General features: G+C 40.9%; 1 protein-coding gene across 1 annotated transcript in view; it reads left to right on the forward strand.

Moving 5' to 3' along the window:
• LOC149459387 (E3 SUMO-protein ligase RanBP2-like) overlaps nucleotides 1–22662 on the forward strand; it is a gene marked incomplete at its 3' end in the record, with an annotated part of 153268 nt that overhangs the window by 53133 nt on the left and 77473 nt on the right. Inside the window, exons 15-19 of the mRNA XM_089681224.1 lie at nucleotides 59–205; nucleotides 6328–6510; nucleotides 6741–6824; nucleotides 20863–21001; nucleotides 22515–22609. Of these exons, the coding sequence (XP_089537350.1) occupies nucleotides 59–205; nucleotides 6328–6510; nucleotides 6741–6824; nucleotides 20863–21001; nucleotides 22515–22609 (648 nt within the window). The remainder of the gene's footprint in view (nucleotides 1–58; nucleotides 206–6327; nucleotides 6511–6740; nucleotides 6825–20862; nucleotides 21002–22514; nucleotides 22610–22662) is intronic.

Genomic DNA, 22662 nt, shown 5'->3' on the forward strand with positions numbered 1-22662 from the left:
TTTGAAGTGCAACTCCAATTTGCTCTCATTTTGTGTTGCTTGTTTTATAACTGTAAAGGTATACCAGAGAAAAGGAGAAGATATTGAGAATGATGCAGTGTCTTCTGAAGAGCAGGAGGAGTATCAGAATTTCATGCGGAAATGTAAATCCTATCTTATCAAGATTCTTGATGAAGTTGCTACAGATCCATCCCTGGCAGCAAAGGTAATCTACCACTTCTTTCACTTTTGCCATTACTTTTCACATAAGAGCTTTGATTAGTTTTGTGCTGTATGTATTTGTCTGTTTGTTTCTCTCTCTCTCTCTAGACCCCCTTCAGTTTTTTCACTTTTGTTATGTTGCAGCCTGATTCTACAGTTTTAAATTCATTTTTTTTCTCATTAATCTGCACTCAGTACCCCATAATGACAAAGTGAAAACAGAATTTTAGAAATGTCTGTGAATTTGTTAAAAATAAAAACTGGCCTCTGCTACCTGCTGGTACAAGTATCCCGATCCATCCAAGATTATATCCCTCTGAATATTGAACCCAAGTATGGGCGAGACTAGCACTGGGTGCTTGGGAACAATTAATTTGATTAAATTGGTTCTACTACCCAAATTGTTATACTTTCTGGCATTCCCCAGTATACTTGCCTCTTAAAATTTTCAAAACAATTGATTCCATATTGAGTACTTTTGTATGGGCTACTAGTAAACTTAAATTACCATGGTTGACACTGACAAACCCAGTTGCCTTGGGAGGTGCTGCCCTGCCAGATTTCAATTTGTATTATATAGCAGCTCGGCTATCTCACTTCTACCATTTAAAAAAAAAAACATTTGGGGAGGTACCAAGCTCTGGTCTGTGGTCAGCCAATGCATCCAGTTCATACACCCCTGCATTCTGTTTTCCGAGGGGCACGGAATCTTGGTTCCCAGCATACTTGCTCTATCATCTTTTTTCACCACCAATGCATTTGGGGACTAGCCTTGACTAGGCTTGGTAGCCCAGACTTTATTATGGTTTAATTGTAGTCTGCCTGAATTGCTTCAGATTCAAGAGGGGTCCTATATTTACACCAGTTGTTCACCACCGCAGGGCTAAAAACTTTTGCAGAGTTACAAACTGAATTCTCCCTTCCCCACTCCATGCTATTCCATCTACAGCTTTGACATGCGATGCGGGTTCAGCTTTCGGATTTGCCCCCCTCCATGGATTCATTACCAGCGTTAGATATAATTATGGGCTCAGACCCTGTAAAACTGATCTGTGCTCTCTATACCACACTGTCGACACCTTCTGCAACCAAATTTGCCTTTTGAACCAAAATCAAGTGGGAGCTGGACCTATGGGAAATAGAGGATGCGTACTGTGAGATAATTGTAGACAATTGCAAACAAGTATCCCAAGGGTATCTGATCGCTTAACTTGATTATACATACTGCACAAGGCCTACCTGACTCCAGTTCAGGTATCCTGAACAAGCCTTCCCACAGTCCATTATGTCCCCTATGCATGACACACAAGCAGGCACTTTTGATCATCTTACGTGGTCATCCCTATTGTACAAACCTACTGAGTTCAGGTTCTTACATGATCACATGGACTCCCCTTTATCTCTATATCTCAATCCCTGTCAATTAGGTCTTCTCCCAGACCCTGACACAGATGCATTTTAAACTATATTCCTTCATGAAACATTATTTGTGGTCCTTTAGATTGACAAAAATTTGATGCAGGCAGTTCAACACCCCCACACTTGAGTTTTGGGTACGTGAGGTGAACCTTACTCTTCCCTATAAAAAAGCTTATTTACACCCACTGAGGTTGTCCTGCTAAATACAATAAGGTGTGGAACAGATGGTTAGCAACTCCTGCCACATGCATCTAAGATGCCTCCCCTCAATATATCTGGGAACCCATCTTTAATTTCTGGACTTGATTTTATATCGGTCTGCTGTATGATATGCATGGATACTTGTTCAATGTAACTACCACCTATAATTCTCCATTTGCATGCTTTTGCTCAGTATCGCTTGCATGTTTCCTCTGTATGGTTACATGTGCTAAGTATGTACATTACAACTCATTTTTAATAAACTTGCTTTTTGAACATGAAAAATTAAAATACCTGAAATATCACTTTGGCATAAGTATTCAGATCCTTTGCAACAACACTTGAAATTTAGCTCAGGTGCCTCCCAATTCTCTTGATCATTTCTGAGATGTTTCTACACCTTGATTTGAGTCTACCTGTGGTAAATTCTGTTGATTGGACATGATTTGAAAAGGCACTCGCCTCTCTATAAAAGGCCTCATAGTTGACAATGCATACTGTACCAAGAAAAAATACTATGAGGCCACACATCTGAGAGAGGCTACAAAAAATGTCTGATGCAGTGAAGGTTCCCAAGAGCACAGTGGCCTCTATAATTCTGAAATGGAAGAAGTTTGGCACGACTAGGACCCTTCCCGGAGTTGGTCTCCCAGCCAAACCAAGCAGTTGGAGGAGAAGAGCCTTGGTAAAAGAGGTGACCAAGAACCTGATGGTCACTTTGACTGAGATCCAAAGATCCTGTGTGGAGATGGGACAAAGTTCGAGAAGGGCAGCCATCACTGCAGCTCTCCACCGATTAGGGCTTTATGGCAGAGTGGCTAGACGGCCAAACAGTTCAGTCTTGGTTTTATCAGACCAGACTGTCTTGTTCCTCAGTTTTAGAGTCCTTCAGGTGCTTTTTTGTGAACTCCAAACTGAGGAGAGGCTTTCATCTAGCCATAAATCACAGATTGGTGGAGGGCAGCAGTGATGTCTGTCATTCTGGAACTTTGTCCCATCTCCACATAGGATCTCTGGAGCTCAATGAGAACAACCATTGGGTTCTTAATCACCACTCTTTCTAAGGCCCTTCTCCACCAATTGCTCAATTTTGCTGGGCAACCAGTTCCTGGAAGAGTCCTGGTTGTGCCAAACTTCTTCCATTTGAGAATTATGGAGGCCACTGTGCTCTTGGTAACTTTCAGTGCAGCAGAAATTTTATTTGTAGCCTTCCCCAAATCTGTGCCTTGCAATAATCCTGTTTATAAGCTCTGCAGGCAGTTCCTTTACCTCATGACTTTTGATCTGAATACTTATACCAATGTGTGAATAAATGTGTCGTCATGGTGTACTGAGTGTAGTTTAATGAGGGAAAAAAATTAATCTAAACAACTATAGTACCAGGCTGCAAGATATCAAATTTAAAAAAAAGTGAATGGGGCCTGAATTCTTTCTGAATGCACTGATATACACAATACTGTGCAAAATCATAGGCAGTTGTGAAAAAATGCTGTAAATTAAGAATGCTTTCAGAAATAGAAGTGTTAATTGTTTCTTTTTTATCAATTAAAATGGAAAGTAAATTAACTTTGCCTTTAAAACTGCACCTAGATTTTAGAAACTGCATTCTAGATACACTTGCACACAGTTTTTGAAGGAACTTGACATGTAGGTTGTCCAAACATCTTGGCGAACTAGCCACATCTTCTGTGGATGTAGGCTGCCTCATATCCTTATCTCTCTTCATGTAATCCCAGACAGATTCTATGTTGAAATCAGGGCTCTGCGTGGGCCAACCATCACTTCCAGAGCTCCTTGTTCTTTATGCTGTAGATGGTTCTTAATGATATTGGCTATATGTTTGTGGTCATTGTCCTGCTGCAGAATATTTTTGGGGCCAGTCGCACACCTACCCGATGATATGGCATGATTGATTAGTATCTGCCTGTGTTTCTCAGCGTTGAATAAATTATTGATCCTGACCAAATTTCCAACTCCATTTGCAGAAATGCTGCCCAAAACTTGCAAGGAACCTCCATCAGGCTTCATGGTGGCCTGCAGACACTCAAGTGTACAAAGAGTGCAAGTGTAAGAATTGGTGTTGGTTTGAAGCCAAAGGGTAGTCACGCCAAATATGGATTTGATTTAGATTTTTCTTATGTTTGCTCACTTTGCATTTTGTAAATTGATAAAAATAATATATTTTTGAATACATTCTTTTATAGCATTTCTTCATACAGCGGGTAAAATAAGTATTGAACATGTCACCATTTTTCTCAGTAAATATATTTCTAAAGGTGCTATTGACATGAAATTTTGAACACATGTTGGTCGCAACACATGCAATGCAAAGAAACCAAAACATATAAGTACAGAATTTTAAGTGTAATAAAATGGAATGACACAGGGAAAAAGTATTGAATGCGCTAACTGAAATTATTTAATACTTTGTACAAAATCCTTTGTTGGTAATGACACTTTCAAGACGCCTCCTGTATGGAGAATCTAGTCGCATGCATTACTCAGGTGTGATTTTGGCCCATTTTATATAACACACAAACAGCCTTCAAATCTTCAAGGTTCCTGGGGCCTCTTCTATGAACTCTGATCTTTAGTTCTTTCCATAGATGTTTCTATTAGACTAAAGTCATGTGATTGGCTGGGTCATTCTTTCAGCTTTTTCTTTCTTTGAAACCAATGGAGTTTTCTTGGCTTTGTGTTTGGGATCAAATCTTGCTGAAATGTCCACCCTCATTTCATCTTCATCATCCTGGTAGATGCTAGCAGATTTTTATCAAGATAAAATATCATTCATGTGCAGCGCTTCACTTCTGAATTTAAACCAAAATCAACCAACTTGAATGTCTTTTTATATGTGTCCATAAATTGGTATCTTCACAGATGCTTGAATTACAACCAACTTCTTGAACCACCTGGTGTGATAAAACAATGCAAACCAATGTGCTTAAACCTCCACTGGCTGTGCTCTCACCTAGTGTATATGACCAAACCGCTAAGTGAGGTCATATATAGCATGTGTCCCTTGTGTGGACTGTTATCTGATGTCCAGTAAGCATGGGTCTCATCCACTCTCCTTACTGTCCATATCCATCAGATATATACCGAAAAAAGATGACCAAAACATAGTGCTTTATCTTTTATAAAACATTTATTGATAAAACAGTGTTCCACTCACATGTATGATGTATATATCCATTGAAGTAACTTAAAAGATACTGCTATTAATATGGATCCTCCAACCACTATCCTTAGATTTTTATCAAGAAAGTCTTAGTTCATTTTTTCAGCCATCCTTCCTTCAATGACATGAAGTTTGCCAGTACCGTATGTTGAAAAACAGCCCCGCAGCATGATGTTCCCACCTCCAACTTCTCTGTTGGTATGGTGTTTTTGGGGTGATGTGCAGTGCCATTTGACCTCCAAACATGGTTAGTATTATGGCATACAAAGAGTTAAATTTTGGTCTCATCTGACCAGACTGTATTCTCCCAGTATATCACAGGCTTGTCTGAAGCTTGTTTAAGGTTTGCTGCACAACATTTAAAGTGCTTTTTATTCAGCAATGGAGTCTTGGTGGTGAGCGTGCATGCAAGCCATGGCAGTTGAGTGCTTTACTTATTGTTTTCTATGAAACAATTGTACCTTCGAATTCCAGGTCTTTCTGAAGCTCTCCACAAATGGGCCTTGGCTCAATTGTACAATGCTTCTGATAATTCTTTTCACTCCACTGTCAAAAATCTTGCAAGGAGCACCTGGTTGTGGCTGGTTCATGGTGAAATGACATTCTTTCCACTTCCGGATTATGGCCCCAACAGTACTCATGGAACATTGAGAAATTTAGAAATCCTTTTGTAACCAATGCCATCAGTATGTTTTGCAACAATAAGTTTGCGAAGGTCTTGAGAGAGCTTTTACCCATCTCGAGATTTTTCTTGACACATTGGTAATGAGGCACCTTTTTATAGGCTATCAGTTGAGACTGAACCAGCTGATATTAATTTGCACTGACAAGGGGCAGGATTGCTTTCTAATTACTGATAAATTTCAGCTGGTGTCTTGGCTTTCTATGCCTTTTTGTACCTCCCTTTGTTCATGTGTTCATTACTTTTTCCCTGTGTCATTCCATTTTATTAGACATAACTTCACTTCTTAACTTTTGTTTTGGTTTCTTTGTAAGTATGGATTGCATGGGTTGTTACTGATATGTGGTGAAAATTTCTTGTCAAGAGCACCTTTAGAATTAAATTTACTGAGAAAATTGCTGACGTGTTCAATACTTATTTTACCCGCTGTATCTGCTGAAAACTTTTGCATATTACTGTGTGCATATAAAATATATACATTTTTTTTTTTTCCTCTCCTGAAAACAATAGGTGATGCATATAATTACCGACTTCTTTTTTTCGGTATTTGCCTGCATTCCATTTGAGGAAACACAGTTCTAATAACATCAACATTTTCTTTTCAGTTAGACCACAGTTCTTAAACTGTCCTGTTTTCCTTCAGCTATCAGTGCCTGTTGAATCTGTTGAAGAAATCTTGGATGAAGTAAGAAGAAATCTTGATGAAGCCCCTGAAAATCAAAGCCCAAACTTCAGAGATACTCAATCCTTTATAGCTGCTTCCGGAATTAAACATTCTACACCATCTCCATCCAAGTTTTCTCGGTCACCGAGTAAAACGCCAAAGGTATACACCATGTTGTGTGGATTTTTTTTTTTTTAATTTTTATAGGTTACAAACCGAAGCAAATTGACACTTGATTGGTGCAGAGAATCCAAAATGCTTTTAAAACCATAGTCTTCGATTGTCAATTGTCTCGAGATTTTGTAAAAGTGGGTATGAATGTTACATTTTGAATTAAATCCTTGTCTTGGGGTAAGCTTTTCTTTTTCTTTTCTTTTTTTTGCTTTTATAAGTCTTCATCAAAGACACCACCACGTTGGGCTGAAGATCAGAAGACTATGATTGAGGAGCTTGTTCAACAAGTTGAAGCCTTGAAGGTAAAGGAATAGTAATGTAATTTTTCTTTATTGTACATCCCAGGACACAAGGTATCTTCATCTCCATTACAATATGGTTATACTGCCACCTTCTGCTGATTGAACACAAGCAAAAAAGGGACAGGAAATCCCTTTCCAGGCATAACTCCTCCCCGTTAGCTAAGGCTTAAGTTTTTTTGCTAGATTCTTAGGTGATGGTCTTTACAGTCTTTGCACAAAAACATAGCATGCTTCATAAAGGTTTCATCTGGGTTTAGGAGACCGGCTTTTTCGAGATCTGTTTCCTATGGTTTTTCAACACTTAGAGGAATGTTACCTGGACAAAATGGGGCAGCCTATAACGATGCTGCTCGTTGCTGGACCCCACCAAACGGGACCCTACACAATCATATATTCCCTTGCTGACTGGTAGGGTGCAATACAGGTCAAGGGCACTGATCCACAACTGGGGGGGTTGTTCCTGTGATATGGAACTATGAGTGCCCTGGCAGTAGCCCTGCTTGATACCCTTTTACCTTTTATTTTTGGTGTAAACAAGGGTAAAATGTTTATTTTAGCCTTTTACACCTTTTTTTAAATTTACTTTTATGGTAATGGACTCCTGGGCTGTCCCCAGAACTAGAAAGCAGTAGCGGAATGTATGGGTGGTCCAATAGGCTCAGATCACCAAAAATGTAGGAGGCAGCGAGCTCCTCTCTTCTCAAATCACACCAGAAAAATATCCTGTAATGGGACTACAAGTGACAGCAAAACAAGGGTGCTTCTGTGGGACTGCAGGTTGCTGTAGAGCATTTTTTGTGTAAAGCTGCAAGTATTAAAGGGCCACACATTTCTTTTTGAAGGTAGTGGGGCACTGGTGGGATTAGAAAGGAGATGTAGGTGGTCAGAAATTCTAAATGACATCTTCAGGTAGTGAGAAACCTAGGTCCAACCCCGTGCAAAGTGTTCCCTGTTTATTTCATGGGGATCTAACTCCCTCCACCTGTCTGGTAATGCATTTTCTTGGGCACATTCCTCCAGTTCCATTCTGACAAGGGAGGAATGTTCACCTGCTATCGCGCATTACATCAGCAGTTTTCTGTAATAAAACATAATATGAAGTAAATTATTCCTTCATATAGTATAGCGCTTTCCTTATTCTAAAAACATATTGTAGAAGCTAAAAGAAATAATATACATATGCGCTAAAAAAAGGTAGCAGCAGCAGATTATGCACTGTTTACCCAGTGAATTCTCATATAAACAAGTGATCCCTTCTCCTTCAAATCAAGATTGCACTCGCCAAAATAATATGCCTGTCTTTTCTCAAGATAAGCAAGCTGAGCTTGTCTAAAATCCAAGGAAGTGGTCCTCCACTGTCTGGATCCAGGAGAATAGATGGTCACCTCAAAAAGAAACATCACATCGTGTGATATGGTTTAAAAAGACCTTTACTGTAAATGCATCTATGTACTCACAATGATACAATGTTGCAGTGCAAATGAAACTCCAAGAAACAGCCTCTGCAAAATCCTGCAGCTAGCTGGGTGCTAACTCTACAATAGAGAAAAGTAGCTGCCAGTTTCCTACACTATGGTCTCCTAAACTGCTTAGCAAAAATCTACCTGCCCTGTCTGGCTCTGCTCCCAACATAATTCATCACATAGAACTTTGTCAAGGGCAAAAACGTTTAGATGTTTTTTTAGGGTAGGCACATATGATGGCACAGTCTACAGTCGGGTATCTTCTTTACAAAGTTGTATGTGACAAAACATATAGTGTACAGAGCCAGACAGTAAAGGTGGATCTCTGATAAGCAGTGTGGAAGACCAGGAGCGCTGCTTCACAGACCAACCAGCACTTTTCTTTGTTTAGGAGAGAGTGGATTTGAGGGAGTTCTGGATTTACAAAAGTCGCCCCTAATCCCAACTCAGTCTAGGGATCCTTGATCATTTACAGTGGACACATTACCCCTCCTAGGTAAATTAGACCTCCGACACCCCACATATTTATATCCATTCAAAAGTTAATTTCATGCTGGATAATATGCAGGTCAGCAGTCTGTAACTTGTAGGTATTCCAATATATTAATACCTATAGAAAATTTTATCTGGGACATGCTGCCACACCTTTAGACCTGGTGATTGGTCAAGTCAGTTCTGTTAACACCCCCCTCGAGGTCCAGAAAAGGGACTGCACCCACATTTGACAGCTCTCATTTAACCATAAAAAAAAAGGAATATCTGAGAGCCACCTTTGCAATTTGCTAATTACTTGGACATTGTTAAAGCAGAATTTTGCTCAACATTGACTTTTTAATCCTTATGCTGCTAACATTAGTAAATAGATGGGAAATGATATCATGTTTTCTTCTTTTAAACTATAATTTTAAATTTTTCAGTTACTTCCTGGTTTCCATGCCTAGGCAAAGATGTCACACATCCCAGGAGGGGCTTTCTAATCTGCATGCCTGAGCTAAGGGCAGATGCCTTCCAGGAAGTACAGGGGTGTGGAAATGTTTTAAGGAACTATTTGTCCAGGGACTAATCTGTTCCCTAATCTACTTGTTCCTTATGACAATCTACTTGTCCTGATGAAGAAAATACATTTTTTTTTAACCAAAACCATATTTAAATCTAGGTGCTTTAAGTAATGTCTGGGGCTTTTAAAAAAAAAAAAAAAAAAAAAGGGGGGGGCTTTATGGCGACTTAAACGTTTAATATTTTTAACATTGCTTTGTTTATCTCCTCCTCACCTCCCTGCCTGTCTCCAGCACTTTACCTGGGGACTAGCCGGGAGGAGAGAGACCTTGCAGTGCAATGAGCACCGATTGGGTACTTGTCCGGTAAGGGGAGTGTTGGGCTTCTCCTTTTATCTTTTTTGCTGCCAGAGCCGTTTTTGCGTTTGTTTGCACACTTTGAAAAATGTATTTAAGGCCTGAAGATTACACAAAACCCCCAAATCTTATGTTTTCTGAAATCAGAGACCCTAGAGAATAAATAGTGGTAGTTCCCATTTTTTATATCGGATAATATCACAAAGGTATGGGAAGTGCAAAATTTCAATAAATACACTTAAGTTAATTTTAAGGCTCAAAAGCAATACATTATCCAATTTTTTGATGAAATATAAAAGATGAGGTTGCATTGAGTAAATAGATATCCAACATGTCAAACCTTAAATTTCCGTGTGCTTGTGAATGGCAACAAAATTTAGTACCCTATATTTTCTTTAGGTGATGCTTTTAAAGCCCCCTATAATTCATTGGTTTAGCATTATGGCGTGTATCGTAATCGTCCTCATGCATACATATGTGGGGGTCTTAAAAAAAATTTGTGGGGGGGAGGGGGGTTGGGATTATATGCTTTGGTGTAACTTTAATTTAGCAAAAATAAAAAATATATTTTTTTTTACTTTAACTTTTTTTTGTTTTTCCCCCATCACATAGGAGACAAACAAGTCCCCTATGTGGTGATTTTTTTTTTTTTTTGGTGACTGGTTCTCTTTTTTTTTTTTTTTTTTTTTTGACGCATCCAGGGTCTAAAAGACCCTGCATGTCTCACCTGTACTACAGTGGATGTAATGCAGTGCACTTCGCACTGCATTACATTCTTTCCCGGCCTTGATCGCCATGAAATTTTGTCAACGGACCCAGAAGTGACGTCACATCACTTCTGGGTCAGGACAAGAAAGGGAGGAGAGCGTATGTGTCTGCTTTCCTCCCTCCCCTATACCTGCCAGCACCCACTGAACTGGTCTCGGGCCCACAGATGGGCAGGCGGAGCCCGGGAGACATAGTGGGCAAGGGGGCGGAGGCTGACACCATAGTGGGCTGTGTGGAAGCAATCGGTCGACAGTGCTGCCGCCCGAATGCTTCCACCTGACAGATGAGCTCTGATGCTTGTCCACAGCTGGGCTAAAGGTTAAAAAAAAACAGAAAAAAACTTCCTGCTACATGTCCATGCGTCGGCTAATATGAATTGAACATCCTTGAAGTAAATGCTACATTAATCATCTGCCCTTACTCAAGATGACCACGAGGCTAGGAGGGAGTTTTTCAAAGTAATCCCTCAGAAAAATAAAGCATGGAGACTTGGATAAATGGGGGTGCTTGCTTTGAATATTAAAAATTAATTAAATAGTTTTTGGTTAGTGGTGCTCAGATGCAGTGTAGTTCTGTTTTGAAGTAGAATGAAGATCAAAAACTAAAAATCAATATGTGATTGAGCTTAGTAGAATGTAAAATATGCCTGTCTTTGTCTTGTAAATGCAAGGATTTAGAGAAATGTACCTACTCCTCCAGAGTGCCAGCTTCCTTTTATTGTGGGGATAACACAGATTTCTCTTTCCAAACGGTTCACTTGTCCCCTTTTGGGTTATGCTGTTACTCAAGGGGCTACAGCACGGCACAGTGAAGTCACTGGGGAGGGGGGGGCATTGCTTCCTTTCCCTAGCCTGTCAGTCATCTTTAAAGATGTACCAAGGCTTCACCCACTTTTCACATTTGACCCACCTATGCCACTGACAACTGCCCATTGAATAATGGGGACTGCAGTTCCCTGTGGGAGATTCATTTGCTAGCATAGTGAAAGGCAACGACGTGCCAGCTCTGCAAAACTCCTCCCACCATCACTGTCTGGGTCTAGCAGTGGAGGGACATATATGGAGAGGTATGGCAGGTGTATGCTGAGGTAATTATTTTTTTATTTTTGATATTTATTAAAATGTGGCACTTTCATTAGCTTTATTTGGCTTTATTTAGTTGTACTTTAAGTATTTTCAAGTCCAACTCCTTTTTATTTCCCTGTTGCATTATTGTCTCTGTTTTCTTATAATATCCTTTTTTTTATGTAAATATTTTATTTGCCCCGTTTTTACCTTTTTTCATTATTAAACCATATTTTGAAAAATGTTAAATTGTCACTAACGCTACTACCTGGTAAAATATCTGGACATACTGTACCCAGGGCTTACAATTTCAAGTCCTCAGCTACTAGCCAGGCCTTAAGAGTTACTCGCCACAAGTTGCCCCACCCAACCCCTACCCTGCCCCGCTCCTAATTTCTCCCCTAAATACCCTCTCGTAATGTCTCATGAAATGATTCTGTTAAATGTTTTATGCAGAATAAATTTACAAAAATAAATATTAAACACCCATCAGGTGTCCCCCTTTGCATCAGGTGTCCCATGAGAGTCCCCCTTTACAACATCAGGTGTCCCATGAGTGTCCCCCCATTACCACATCAGGTGTCCCATGAGTGTCCCCCCTTTACCACATCAGGTGTCCCATGAGTGTCCCCCCTTTACCACATCAAGTGTCCCATGAGTGTCCCCCCTTTACCACATCAGGTGTCCCATGAGTGTCCCCCCTTTACCACATCAGGTGTCCCATGAGTGTCCCCCCTTTACCACATCAGGTGTCCCATGAGTGTCCCCCCTTTACCACATCAGGTGTCCCCCCTTTACCACATCAGGTGTCCCCCCTTTACCGCATCAGGTGTCCCCCCTTTACCGCATCAGGTGTCCCCCCTTTACCGCATCAGGTGTCCCCCCTTTACCGCATCAGGTGTCCCCCCTTTACCGCATCAGGTGTCCCTCCTTTACCGCATCAGGTGTCCCCCCTTTACCGCATCAGGTGTCCCCCCTTTACCGCATCAGGTGTCCCCCCTTTACCGCATCAGGTGTCCCCCCTTTACCGCATCAGGTGTCCCCCCTTTACCACATCAGGTGTCCCCCCTTTACCACATCAGGTGTCCCCCCTTTACCACATCAGGTGTCCCCCCTTTACCACATCAGGTGTCCCCCTTTGAAACCTCAGGTGGTCCCCATCACGCTGCCCCTTTTACATCAGGTATATAAATAAATATATATATATATATATATATATATATATATATACACACATATATACATATATATATATATACACACATATATACAGTTGCAAGAAAAAGTATGTGAACCCCTTGGGATTACGTGGAGTTTTGCATGAATTGGGCATAAAATGTGCTCTGAATGTCATCTAAGTCACAACAATAGAAGAACACAGTCTGCTGAACATAATCTACACAAACATTAGATGTTGCCATGGTTTAATTGCACATAACATGTAAACATTCACAGTGCAGGGAGGAAAAAGTATGTGAGGCCCTAGCTTAATGACTTCTCCCAGAGCTAATTGGAGCCAAGAGTGAGCCAACCTTGACTCCAATCAGTGTGAGGATATTGGATGTGTTGCTGACAGCTGTCCTGCCCTTAAAAAAACACACACACCTGTTTTGGGTGTACTGGTTTCAAGAAGCACTGTCTGATGTGAACCATGCTTCGCAGAAAAGAGCTCTCAGAAGACCTACGATCAAGAATTGTTGACTTGCATGAAGCTGGAAAGGGTTACAAAAGTATCTCCAAAAGCCTTGATGTTAATGTGTCCACGGTAAGACAGACTGTCTACAAATGGAGAAAGTTTAGCACTGTTGCTACTCTCCCTAGGTGTGGTCGTCCTGTAAAAATGACTGCAAGAGCACAGCACAGCGCAGAATGCTGCATGAGGTAAAGAAGAATCCCAGAGTGTCAGCTAAAGACCTACAGAAATCTCTGGCACATGCTAACATTTTTGTTGACACATCTACAATAAGGAAAACATTAAACAAGAATGGAGTACATTGGAGGACACCACGGAGGAAGCCATTGCTGTCCAAAAAGAATATTGCAGCACGTTTGAAGTTTGCAAAAGAGCACCTGGATGTTCCACAGCACTACTGGCAAAATATACTGTGGTCAGATGAAACCAAGATTGAGTTGTTTGGGAAGAACACACACTATGTGTGGAGAAAAAAAGGCAGAGCACACCAACATCAAAACCTCATCCCCACTGTAAAACATGGCGGAGGGAGCATCATGGTTTGGGGCTGCTTTGCTGCCTCAGGGCCTGGACAGATTGTTATTGATGGGAAAATGAATTCCAGAGTTTATCAAGACATTTTGCAGGAAAACGTATGACCATCTGTCCGCCAACTGAAGCTCCGCAGAGTATGGGTGATGAAACAGGACAATTACCCAAAGCATACAAGTAATTCAACAAAACAATGGCTGCAACAGCACAGAATACGCCTTCTGGAGTGGCCCAGTCAGAGTTCTGACCTCAGCCCGATTGAAATGCTGTGGCATGACCTTAAGAGAGCGATTCACACCAGACATCCCAAGAATATTGCTACACTGAAACAGTTTTGTGAAGAGGAGCAGTCCAAAATTACTCCAGATCGTTGTGCAGGTCTGATCTGCAACTACAGGAAACGTTTGGTTGAGGTTATTGCTGCCAAAGGAGGGTCAACCAGTTAAGTCCAAAGGTTCACATATGGTTTCCTCCCTGCACTGTGAATGTTTACATGTTATGTGCAATTAAACCATGGCAACATCTAATGTTTGTGTAGTATTATGTTCAGCAGACTGTGTTCTTCTATTGTTGTGACTTAGATGACGTTCAGAGCACATTTTATGCCCAATTCATGCAAAACTCCACGTAAACCCAAGGGGTTCACAAATTTTTTTTGCAACTGTATATGTATGTATGTATATATATATATTTCAGGTGCTGTGCTAGCACATACAAACTCCCCACCAAATTCACAAATAATAAACACCCGGCTGAGCCCTGCATACAACAGTCACAGGGTATTATAAATAAAAGTAATATAAAGGTATATACAGTAAATGTAGTAACAATCCAAAGGTGCATATAAACGGAGGGTCTAATGGTAAACACCCGGGTACCCCACGCAAGCTGGTGTCGCCGCACCTGAAATTACATTACCCTGCTTCCATCTGACGCGTTGACACGCATCACGTGGCTTCATCAGGGCCCTGATGAAGTCACATGACGCAACTTGGAGGGAATGGCTGGAGGAAGGCAGGGAAGGGAGGGAGGGGAGGAGGGAAACAAGGGAAGGGAGGAGACAAAGGAAGGGAGGGCAGGAAAGTCGGACTCTCGTGGATAGCCCCCGGCTTACTGACGCAGCCAGAAGCATTACAGAGCTGTCGGCTGCTCTGTATAAAATGTCCCGTCCACACATTCTCTTAGAAGCAGCACGGACTGGGCACAGGAGAAGCAGAGCAGATCCAGCCTCTCTCTCCTTTTGGTGCGGAGGATGGGGGAAGGGGTTGGGCACAGAGGAACACACTGGGGCCCAGAAAGAGAAATCCGGTTGACAGTCGGGTGATCGGTGCAGCGGTGGGGACGTTACAAGCACCAATCTCCTTGTATGGCTTTCAGTGAAGCAGTTGGAAGCAGCTTTTCCTCTTCTCCCTCCCGTGGCTTTTAGCTGCTTCATTGAAAGCCATACAGGGGGATCTGTGCTTGTAACTGTCCCCACCCCTGCACCAATCACCCTCGGCTGTCAATTTCACCTGCTGCAGTCTGGACACACTCGCCCCCACCATATTTCCACTCACCAATGCGAGCAGACAAGTGCAAATTTTGAGCTCTGCTGTACCGGTCTGTGGTTTCTTATTGACGAAAAAAGAGTGGTTGTGTTCAGAAGGGAGCTCAACGGCACCACATCCCAAAATTTAACAAATTACCAAGAGAAGAGGTGATACAAAGAGAAGGAAAGGAAGAGGAGAATGAACCCCACACAAGAAATATAAGAGTAAACGGGATTTTGAAGGTGCCATACTAAATAGGACAACAATAAGAGCTAAAGCTTACAATATTTGTTAAATCAGTAAAATTTGTTAAATCAGCACTGTCAAACTTTGACTGACAATTACTCAGTCATGCAACACTGTACCCATATGAAATTTTTGTCCTTTTCTTCACACAAATAGCTTTCTTTTGGTGGTATTCAATCAGCACTGTTTTTTTTTTTTTTTTTTTTTTGCGCTATAAATGAAAAAAAAGCAATCAAAAAATCTAAAAAAAACCCCACATTTTTCTTTGTTTCTGTTTTTAAAATTTTGCAAATAATTAATTTTTCTTCATAAATTTTGGCCAAAATTGATACTGCTACATTTCTTTGGTAAAATAACTTAAACCAGTGTATATTATTTGGTCTATGCTATGGTACCAATCATTGAAAAGTGATCACTCCTGATCACACCTGATGTACCGATGTCCTCTCTCATTTCTTGAGACACTAACAAGCCAGGACAGTACAAATACCCCCCCAAATTACCCCTTTTTTTGGAAAGTAGACATTCCAAGGTATTTAGTCAGAGGCGTAGTAAATTTTGTGAAGTTGTAATTTTTTCCCACAATTCTATTGAAAATTAAGATTTTTATTTATTTATTTATTTTTTCCAACAAAATTGTTATATTAAAAGGTTATTTCTCCCACACGGCATATGCATACTTGCAACTACACCCCAAAAACACATTCTGCTACTCCTCCTGAGTATGGGGATACCACATGTGTGAGACTTTTTTTACAGTCTGGCCACATACAGAGGCCCAACATGCAAAGAGCACCGTCAGGTGACCTTAGGGGTATAAATTACACATTTAGTTTCCTGACTACCTATTACACTTTTGAAGGCCCTGGAATACCAGGACAATGGATTTACCCACAAAATTACCCCATTTTGAGAAAAAAACACCCCAATATTTTTTGTGAGATATAATTAGTCTTTTGAAGATGTCACTTTTTTTGGAAAATGTGGAATGTCCCACCCAATCTCTTCGAAGCCTCTGGACAAACAGACCCTTTTCTGGGAATTACAAAGCCCACAGAAAACCAAAAACTGGCTTTCTCTACTCAGAACTCTACTCTGAAGCCCCTCACATATATGTGCCAAATTATTAAAATAGATTGCAACTTTTTTTATACCAGAAACGGGACCTTCTTGTTGCTAAATAGGGCTGCAACATTTGATCGTTGAAATCACCCCCCCCCCCGTTAGAGATTTTAACCTTGGATGGCCGCAGGCTTTGAATTGGACCATGTCTTCCAGTAATTTCCACCGAGGTGTCATTGTGGATGGTGGACAGGACGTGAACTTCTCTCTTATCCTTCCACTTCAGGGCCAGCACTTCGTCATTTCATAGGCTTGCTGATTCCCCCCTTTGTAGCCTGGTATTCACTAGAAATTGTAGCCCTTCCTGATTTTTCGGGAGGTACCGCAGACCAAGGTTTTCTCACGGTACAGGTGTGGGAAAAAGGGCAGACTGGTATAGAAATTATCCATGTAAATGTGATAGCCTTTTTGGAAAAGTGGATAAGCCAGGTCCCAGACAATTTTCCCACTTGTTCCTATGTAGGTTGGGCACTCGGGGATGGAGCTGGGAATCTTTGCCTTCATATACGCGGAATGCATATAAATATCCTGTGGCTCTTTCACAAAGCTTGTAGAGCTTTAATCCATATCTTGCTCTCTTACTTGGAATATACTGCTTAATTCCTAGCCGGCCAGTGAAGTGGACAAGGGATTCGTCTACACATACATTTTTATCAGGGACAAGAAGTTCAGCAAATCTCTGGGAAAAAAAGAAGTGGGCAAATTTTGTATAATTTGTCATAGTTGGGATGATCTCTGGGAGGGCACTGGCTATTGTCACTGAAATAAAGGAAACGCATGATCATCTCGTAGCGTGACCTGGGCATTATAGCAGAATAAAGTGGCATGTGGTGGATTGGGTGTGTGGACCAGTATGCATGTCCTTCATTTTTTTTTTTGTAAGCCCCATGTTAAGGGTGAGGCCCAAAAATGACTTAAATTCCTCCAATGTAAGAGGTCTCCATTCAAATGGATGGGCATAGGGGTTGTTAAAAATGAATTGGATGGCATAAAGGTTGGTCTGGTCTACAATAAACTCTAGTAAAGTGTCGGGCAAAAATAAAAACAATTGCTGAAAAATTCTCAGTGTTGGCCTGCACACCTGGCTGTGTGGTGAAAGGGGAAGTGCTTACTAATCCGGAGTTGGAGGGCAGCCATAATGGGTTGGCAAGAGCAGCTGGGAGGTATGTTTGGGCCCTGATTCTTGGGGGTTGATGGAATATTCCAGTGCTGGTACTGGGTCTTTCCTCTATGGGTCTAGCACCTTTTGGCATTTGCAGATTGACCATTTGGGTGTATGGCACGGTGTGTGGCTGCCTCGTTTTCAGAGCGCCGTATCCATTTAGAAGGGACCCTTTCCACCTCTGATTCAGTCGCTGATCCACTGCTTCCTGTGGGCTCATACACTGAATTACAATAAGAAGGTGAGAGCTCCCCGCTGCTCTCATCTGTCATACTGAGGATTTTAAACACCTCCTCACTAGTGTAAACTTGTTTTGACATGGCTGGCTCTGGTGGCACTGGGACAGGTAGACTGGTGATGTTGGCTGTAGGATGGGTACTCTGGTGATGGTGGCTGTGTGACAGTACTCTGCTGATGGTGGTACTGATGGACAACAGGTGCACTGCTGATGGGCACTGATGGGCGACAGGTACACTGTTGGGTGACAGGTGCACTGCTGTGTACTGCTGGGCGACAGATGCACTGAAGGGCGACAGGTGCACTGCTGATGGGCACTGATGGGCGGCAGGTGCACTGATGGGCGGCAGGTGCACTGATGGGCGACAGGTACACTGATGGGCACTGTGACAGGGGCTGTGATCTGTGTATGCACTGTAAAAAAAACGGTAACTCACTGTTAGAAGATTCATTTCCTCACACAAGCTCTGTGTGTGAGGAGAGGAAGCTGGTAACAGTGAGTTACCGCTCCGTGTTTACATTTATGACAGGCTGTGATTGCACACATACTGTCACGTGAAAGGAACCGCAGCCAACAGCTCTTTACCACGATCGATGATGATCACATGCGCAGTTAGACTCGGAGGACGTCCTCCCAGAACGAGAGAACCGCCTTGCACCCGTCATTTCCATATATTACAGGCAGGAGGCGGTTAAAAGAACTCCATTTGAGTATCCCAACATTAATGGAAATACTTGTTCAGAGACATATATCCGGTGCAATATTTCGCAACATATTTCGCCTATTTCAGGCTTCTTCAGGAGATATTTCAAATAACATCTATAACAACAAATTCATGTTGATTACTCAATGTACCAACAAATTAGGAATAGTCTATCCTATTCCTTAAAGGTATATGCCTTTTATTTAACCTCTCGAGTAATTTTTCCTTTTGGAAACTTTCGGTGACTGTTGATGCTTTTCTACCCTTATATTTAGTTTTTGTGCCCCTCTACCAACCATCTGAAACTCCATTTTGTCCGGGCCCCTTTGAGGGTTTTGTGTTCCATCAAATTGTGCTATAATGATTCTGCATACTACTTGTCCATTTGAGCCGTTATGAACTATTTGGTAAGCTGCCCTTCATCAAATTTTGAAATATTTGTATGATGTATATCACCTATATGATTGGTAGTGATTTAAATTTGCTTTATTTTTTGACATATGTACTCAGGATATCTAATTTGTTGGTACACTGTGTAATCAACATGAATTTGTTGTTATAGGTGTTATATTAAATATCTCCTGAAGAAGCCTGAAATAGGCGAAACATGTTGAGAAATATTGCACCGGATACAATATCTCTGAACAAGTATTTTCATTAATGTTGGGATACGCAAATGTAGCTCTTTTAAACTGATTTTTACTGATTTACCAATAAATATTGTAAGTTTTAGCTTATATTGTTGTCCTATTTTGTGTGGCACCTTCAAAATCCCGTTTACTCTTTTTTTCATGTGAGGAGTTCATTCTCTTCCTCTTTTCCTTCTCTTTGAATCCCCTCCTCTCTTCTCTTTGGTCATTTTTGTTTCTTATTGACGTTTATTCTAAAGTCATAATTGCTATTGCTAATATTGTGAACGTTTACTGCTCCTAGACAAAAGGTCGTTGGTGGCAGTAATGAGTTCATTAGTTAACTAAACCCAATGACAATTGCTCTGTCAGTTGGCACCTATATTGTGCTCCCACAAGGTGGAAAATCTTTGTGCAGGGTGAGACTGAGAGTGTCATTGTTGTGCAGCAGTAACAGCACAGTGTGAGGTTGACTAGTCATTTGTCACAAGTTGGTCAAAAAGACTGTGTTTGTCAGACCTTGGGCCCTTCCAGTCGTCTTAACCTCCTGTTGCAAGGTCTGATCTTCCATCTTACAGACGCTGGCTTTAATGGCATGGCTGTTGAAGCCAGAGTTCAGAGAGACAAGGAAGTCTGATTTGATCATTCCTATCCTACTATAAGCTAGGAAGGTGACTTCAGAGGTTTACCACAGGATTTGAAATAATAGACTGTGGTCTAGATTATGTATGATTTATATAGGCCCCTGTTAACATATGAATCCACCTTTTTAAAAGCTTGCATTATGATTGTCTTATTATCCTTTGCTTGTAATATTTTACAGGGCATACCGGTAGCAATACTTTGAAATATTATGTGATTAAGCTTGGAGCTGTATATGTATGACTCTTTAGGCCTCTTGCACACAGTACTGATGTTTGAGCATCTACTCAACAATTTCAGGCACTTGTTTTGCACGTATTTATGTGCACATGTGCGCATTTGTGCATACAATATATTCTTAGGAAAAATTGAATAAAATTTATGCTCATACGCACTAATTTGCGCGCGTATTTGAATCTTGGTCAGTTCAGCAGGGACCATGGGCTGTCTGAATGTACCCAAGTTGACCGCAGGCAGTAATCACTGTGTTTTCCCAGTGGGGACTGCTCCACGGGAGAGATTCCCCCATCAACACTGACTGTGTTGGGGGAATCAAGGGATTTTCTTTCCTGCAACCCATGGTTGCAGGAAAGAAAATCGCTCCATCTATGGTTGGCTTTTAGACCAGATATTTTATCAGCACAAGCACACTTGCTGCAAATATATTATTGGTCAAAATTAATTTTTTCAATTTTTTTTCTTTTTGCTTAAAATTTTTAATTTAAAACAGTTTTTTTTTTTTTTTTAGGTTGGGTCAGAATTAGCTCTATCATTAAAATATTCTTTATTAAAAAGTAGTTACTTGGTGCTCGCTTAGAGGCTAAATTATATAGGACAACAGAATGTGCCTAACAAATATGTGGTGCTTTTATTGTTTTGTATTTTTTATTCTGTAGAAAGAAGTACATGAACTAAGGATGAATAATTCAAACACCAACATGTCTACCCAGCGATGGACAGCTGAAGGATTTACTTCAGATACAGCAACTGATGGATACCATTTAACCCAGGGATACTATGATGTTCCACTGACAGGTGTGGCTTTAGTTTTCAGTCTTGTGTATCAAAATGGATTATTGCACAGTTGTAGCAGGAGTAATAGAAGATGTCTTTTATAACCTTTTTTATTTCAACACTTCAACTTCTATTATATACAGCCGCTCTATCACTTCTACAGGGCATGAAAGGGGCACCAACCAATCTTGTTTTGATCAGATGCTTTCAGAGCACAGGAGAGTTCAGGGGTTTATCAGACCCCTGATCTCTCCATAAAGAGGACCTGTCATACTTTTGCCATCACAATGGATTGAAAAAAGTATATTGCTGGATATTTGTGTATTGTGTCTTAGTGCTTGGCCTCAATTTGTTTTCAGGCAGCATTTTCTGAGTTGTCCTGAATTTAGTTTTGATAATACAGAGAGTTGGACAGACTTTCCAGGCTTTGCCTAGGTTTTTTTTTTTTTTTTATTACTACTGTCAGAACATGCTGTGTCAATTTAAATTGTTTGTGCAAGTCTGGTGGTTTGGGGATGCATAGAGCACATTTTGTCTGCTATGACAAAGTGTATTTAAACAGTTGTGCTAACATTTGTAAAAACATGAATCCCACAACTATTAGGCTTGTTTTTTTTTTTTTTTTGGTCCAACACATCAAGGCTGAGCTGCACATCTGCTGTTCTTGGAAAGTTTGTGCAGGGAAACAAACTGCTAAAGGTGTAAAGAGCAGGTGCTTCATACCTATAGTAGCCTCCCAAACCCAGGCTTTTCCTTTTAAGTAGAGTCTCACTGTTTCCTGTTAGTCTGGGTCTTAACTACCAGAAGTGTTGGAGTTTTACCGTTTAGAACAGCCCAGATTTCTGCCATAACAGGAATATTTGAGAGTTCACTATAGGCAAGTTCTTGCACTTCATACTGGCAATGGTTCACCCCTCTTCCCCTAGTGAAAGATGTGTGTATTTTTAAGTGGTTGTAAACCTCCAACATGAAATCTGAACAAAGCTCATATTTCTATAGTGTTTACCTGCCCTTCTTCAAAGTTTCTCTATGCTGTCTAGTTCTGTTACTAGCATGTGTCACTTCTGACACGTTTTACTGACAGCAAGCTCTAAACAGGTGACATGGAGGATCTCCATCACACAGCCTGTGATTGGCAGCCTCAACTCTGTTCCTGTGTACTGTGTGAAGGAGGGGGTCCCTCCAATCAGCTCTCAGAGCTCTTGTACAGTGTGTACCTCCCTGCCCCGTTTGTCCTGTACAGCCTTGCAAAATTCAAAGATAAAGATAATAATTCACAGACTCACAAATGGCTTCAAATAAACCGGTACAACTTATGTAGGCGGTTTTGTTTCACCTAAGGCCAGTCACTTTGCTGAGTATAGGAAAGGGTTTACAATCACTTTAACCTTATTACTTTCATTGTTTTGTAATGCATAGAAGATAATTTAAGTAGCAAATGTTTGAATGAATAATGTAAGGTGCATAAAGTCTGCACTATTTAGACCAAATAGTACAGTCTCTGAAATATTTCTTTCTCTATCATATGTTTCAGTTTCTACAACAGCCCACCCATCGTACTATGTACAGTCTCCAGTTTACAATCCCCAACAACTACTTAGACCTGTGGCAAATGTTACTCCAACCAAGGTATATACTTACTAAAGTCTTAAAAAAATTGATAGTGTTAAGCATCGTTTCAA

The sequence above is a fragment of the Staurois parvus genome, unplaced genomic scaffold (assembly GCF_062004578.1).
Source record: "Staurois parvus isolate SC_StPar_1 unplaced genomic scaffold, SC_StPar_1.0 ptg000262l, whole genome shotgun sequence".
Lineage (NCBI taxonomy): Eukaryota > Metazoa > Chordata > Amphibia > Anura > Ranidae > Staurois > Staurois parvus.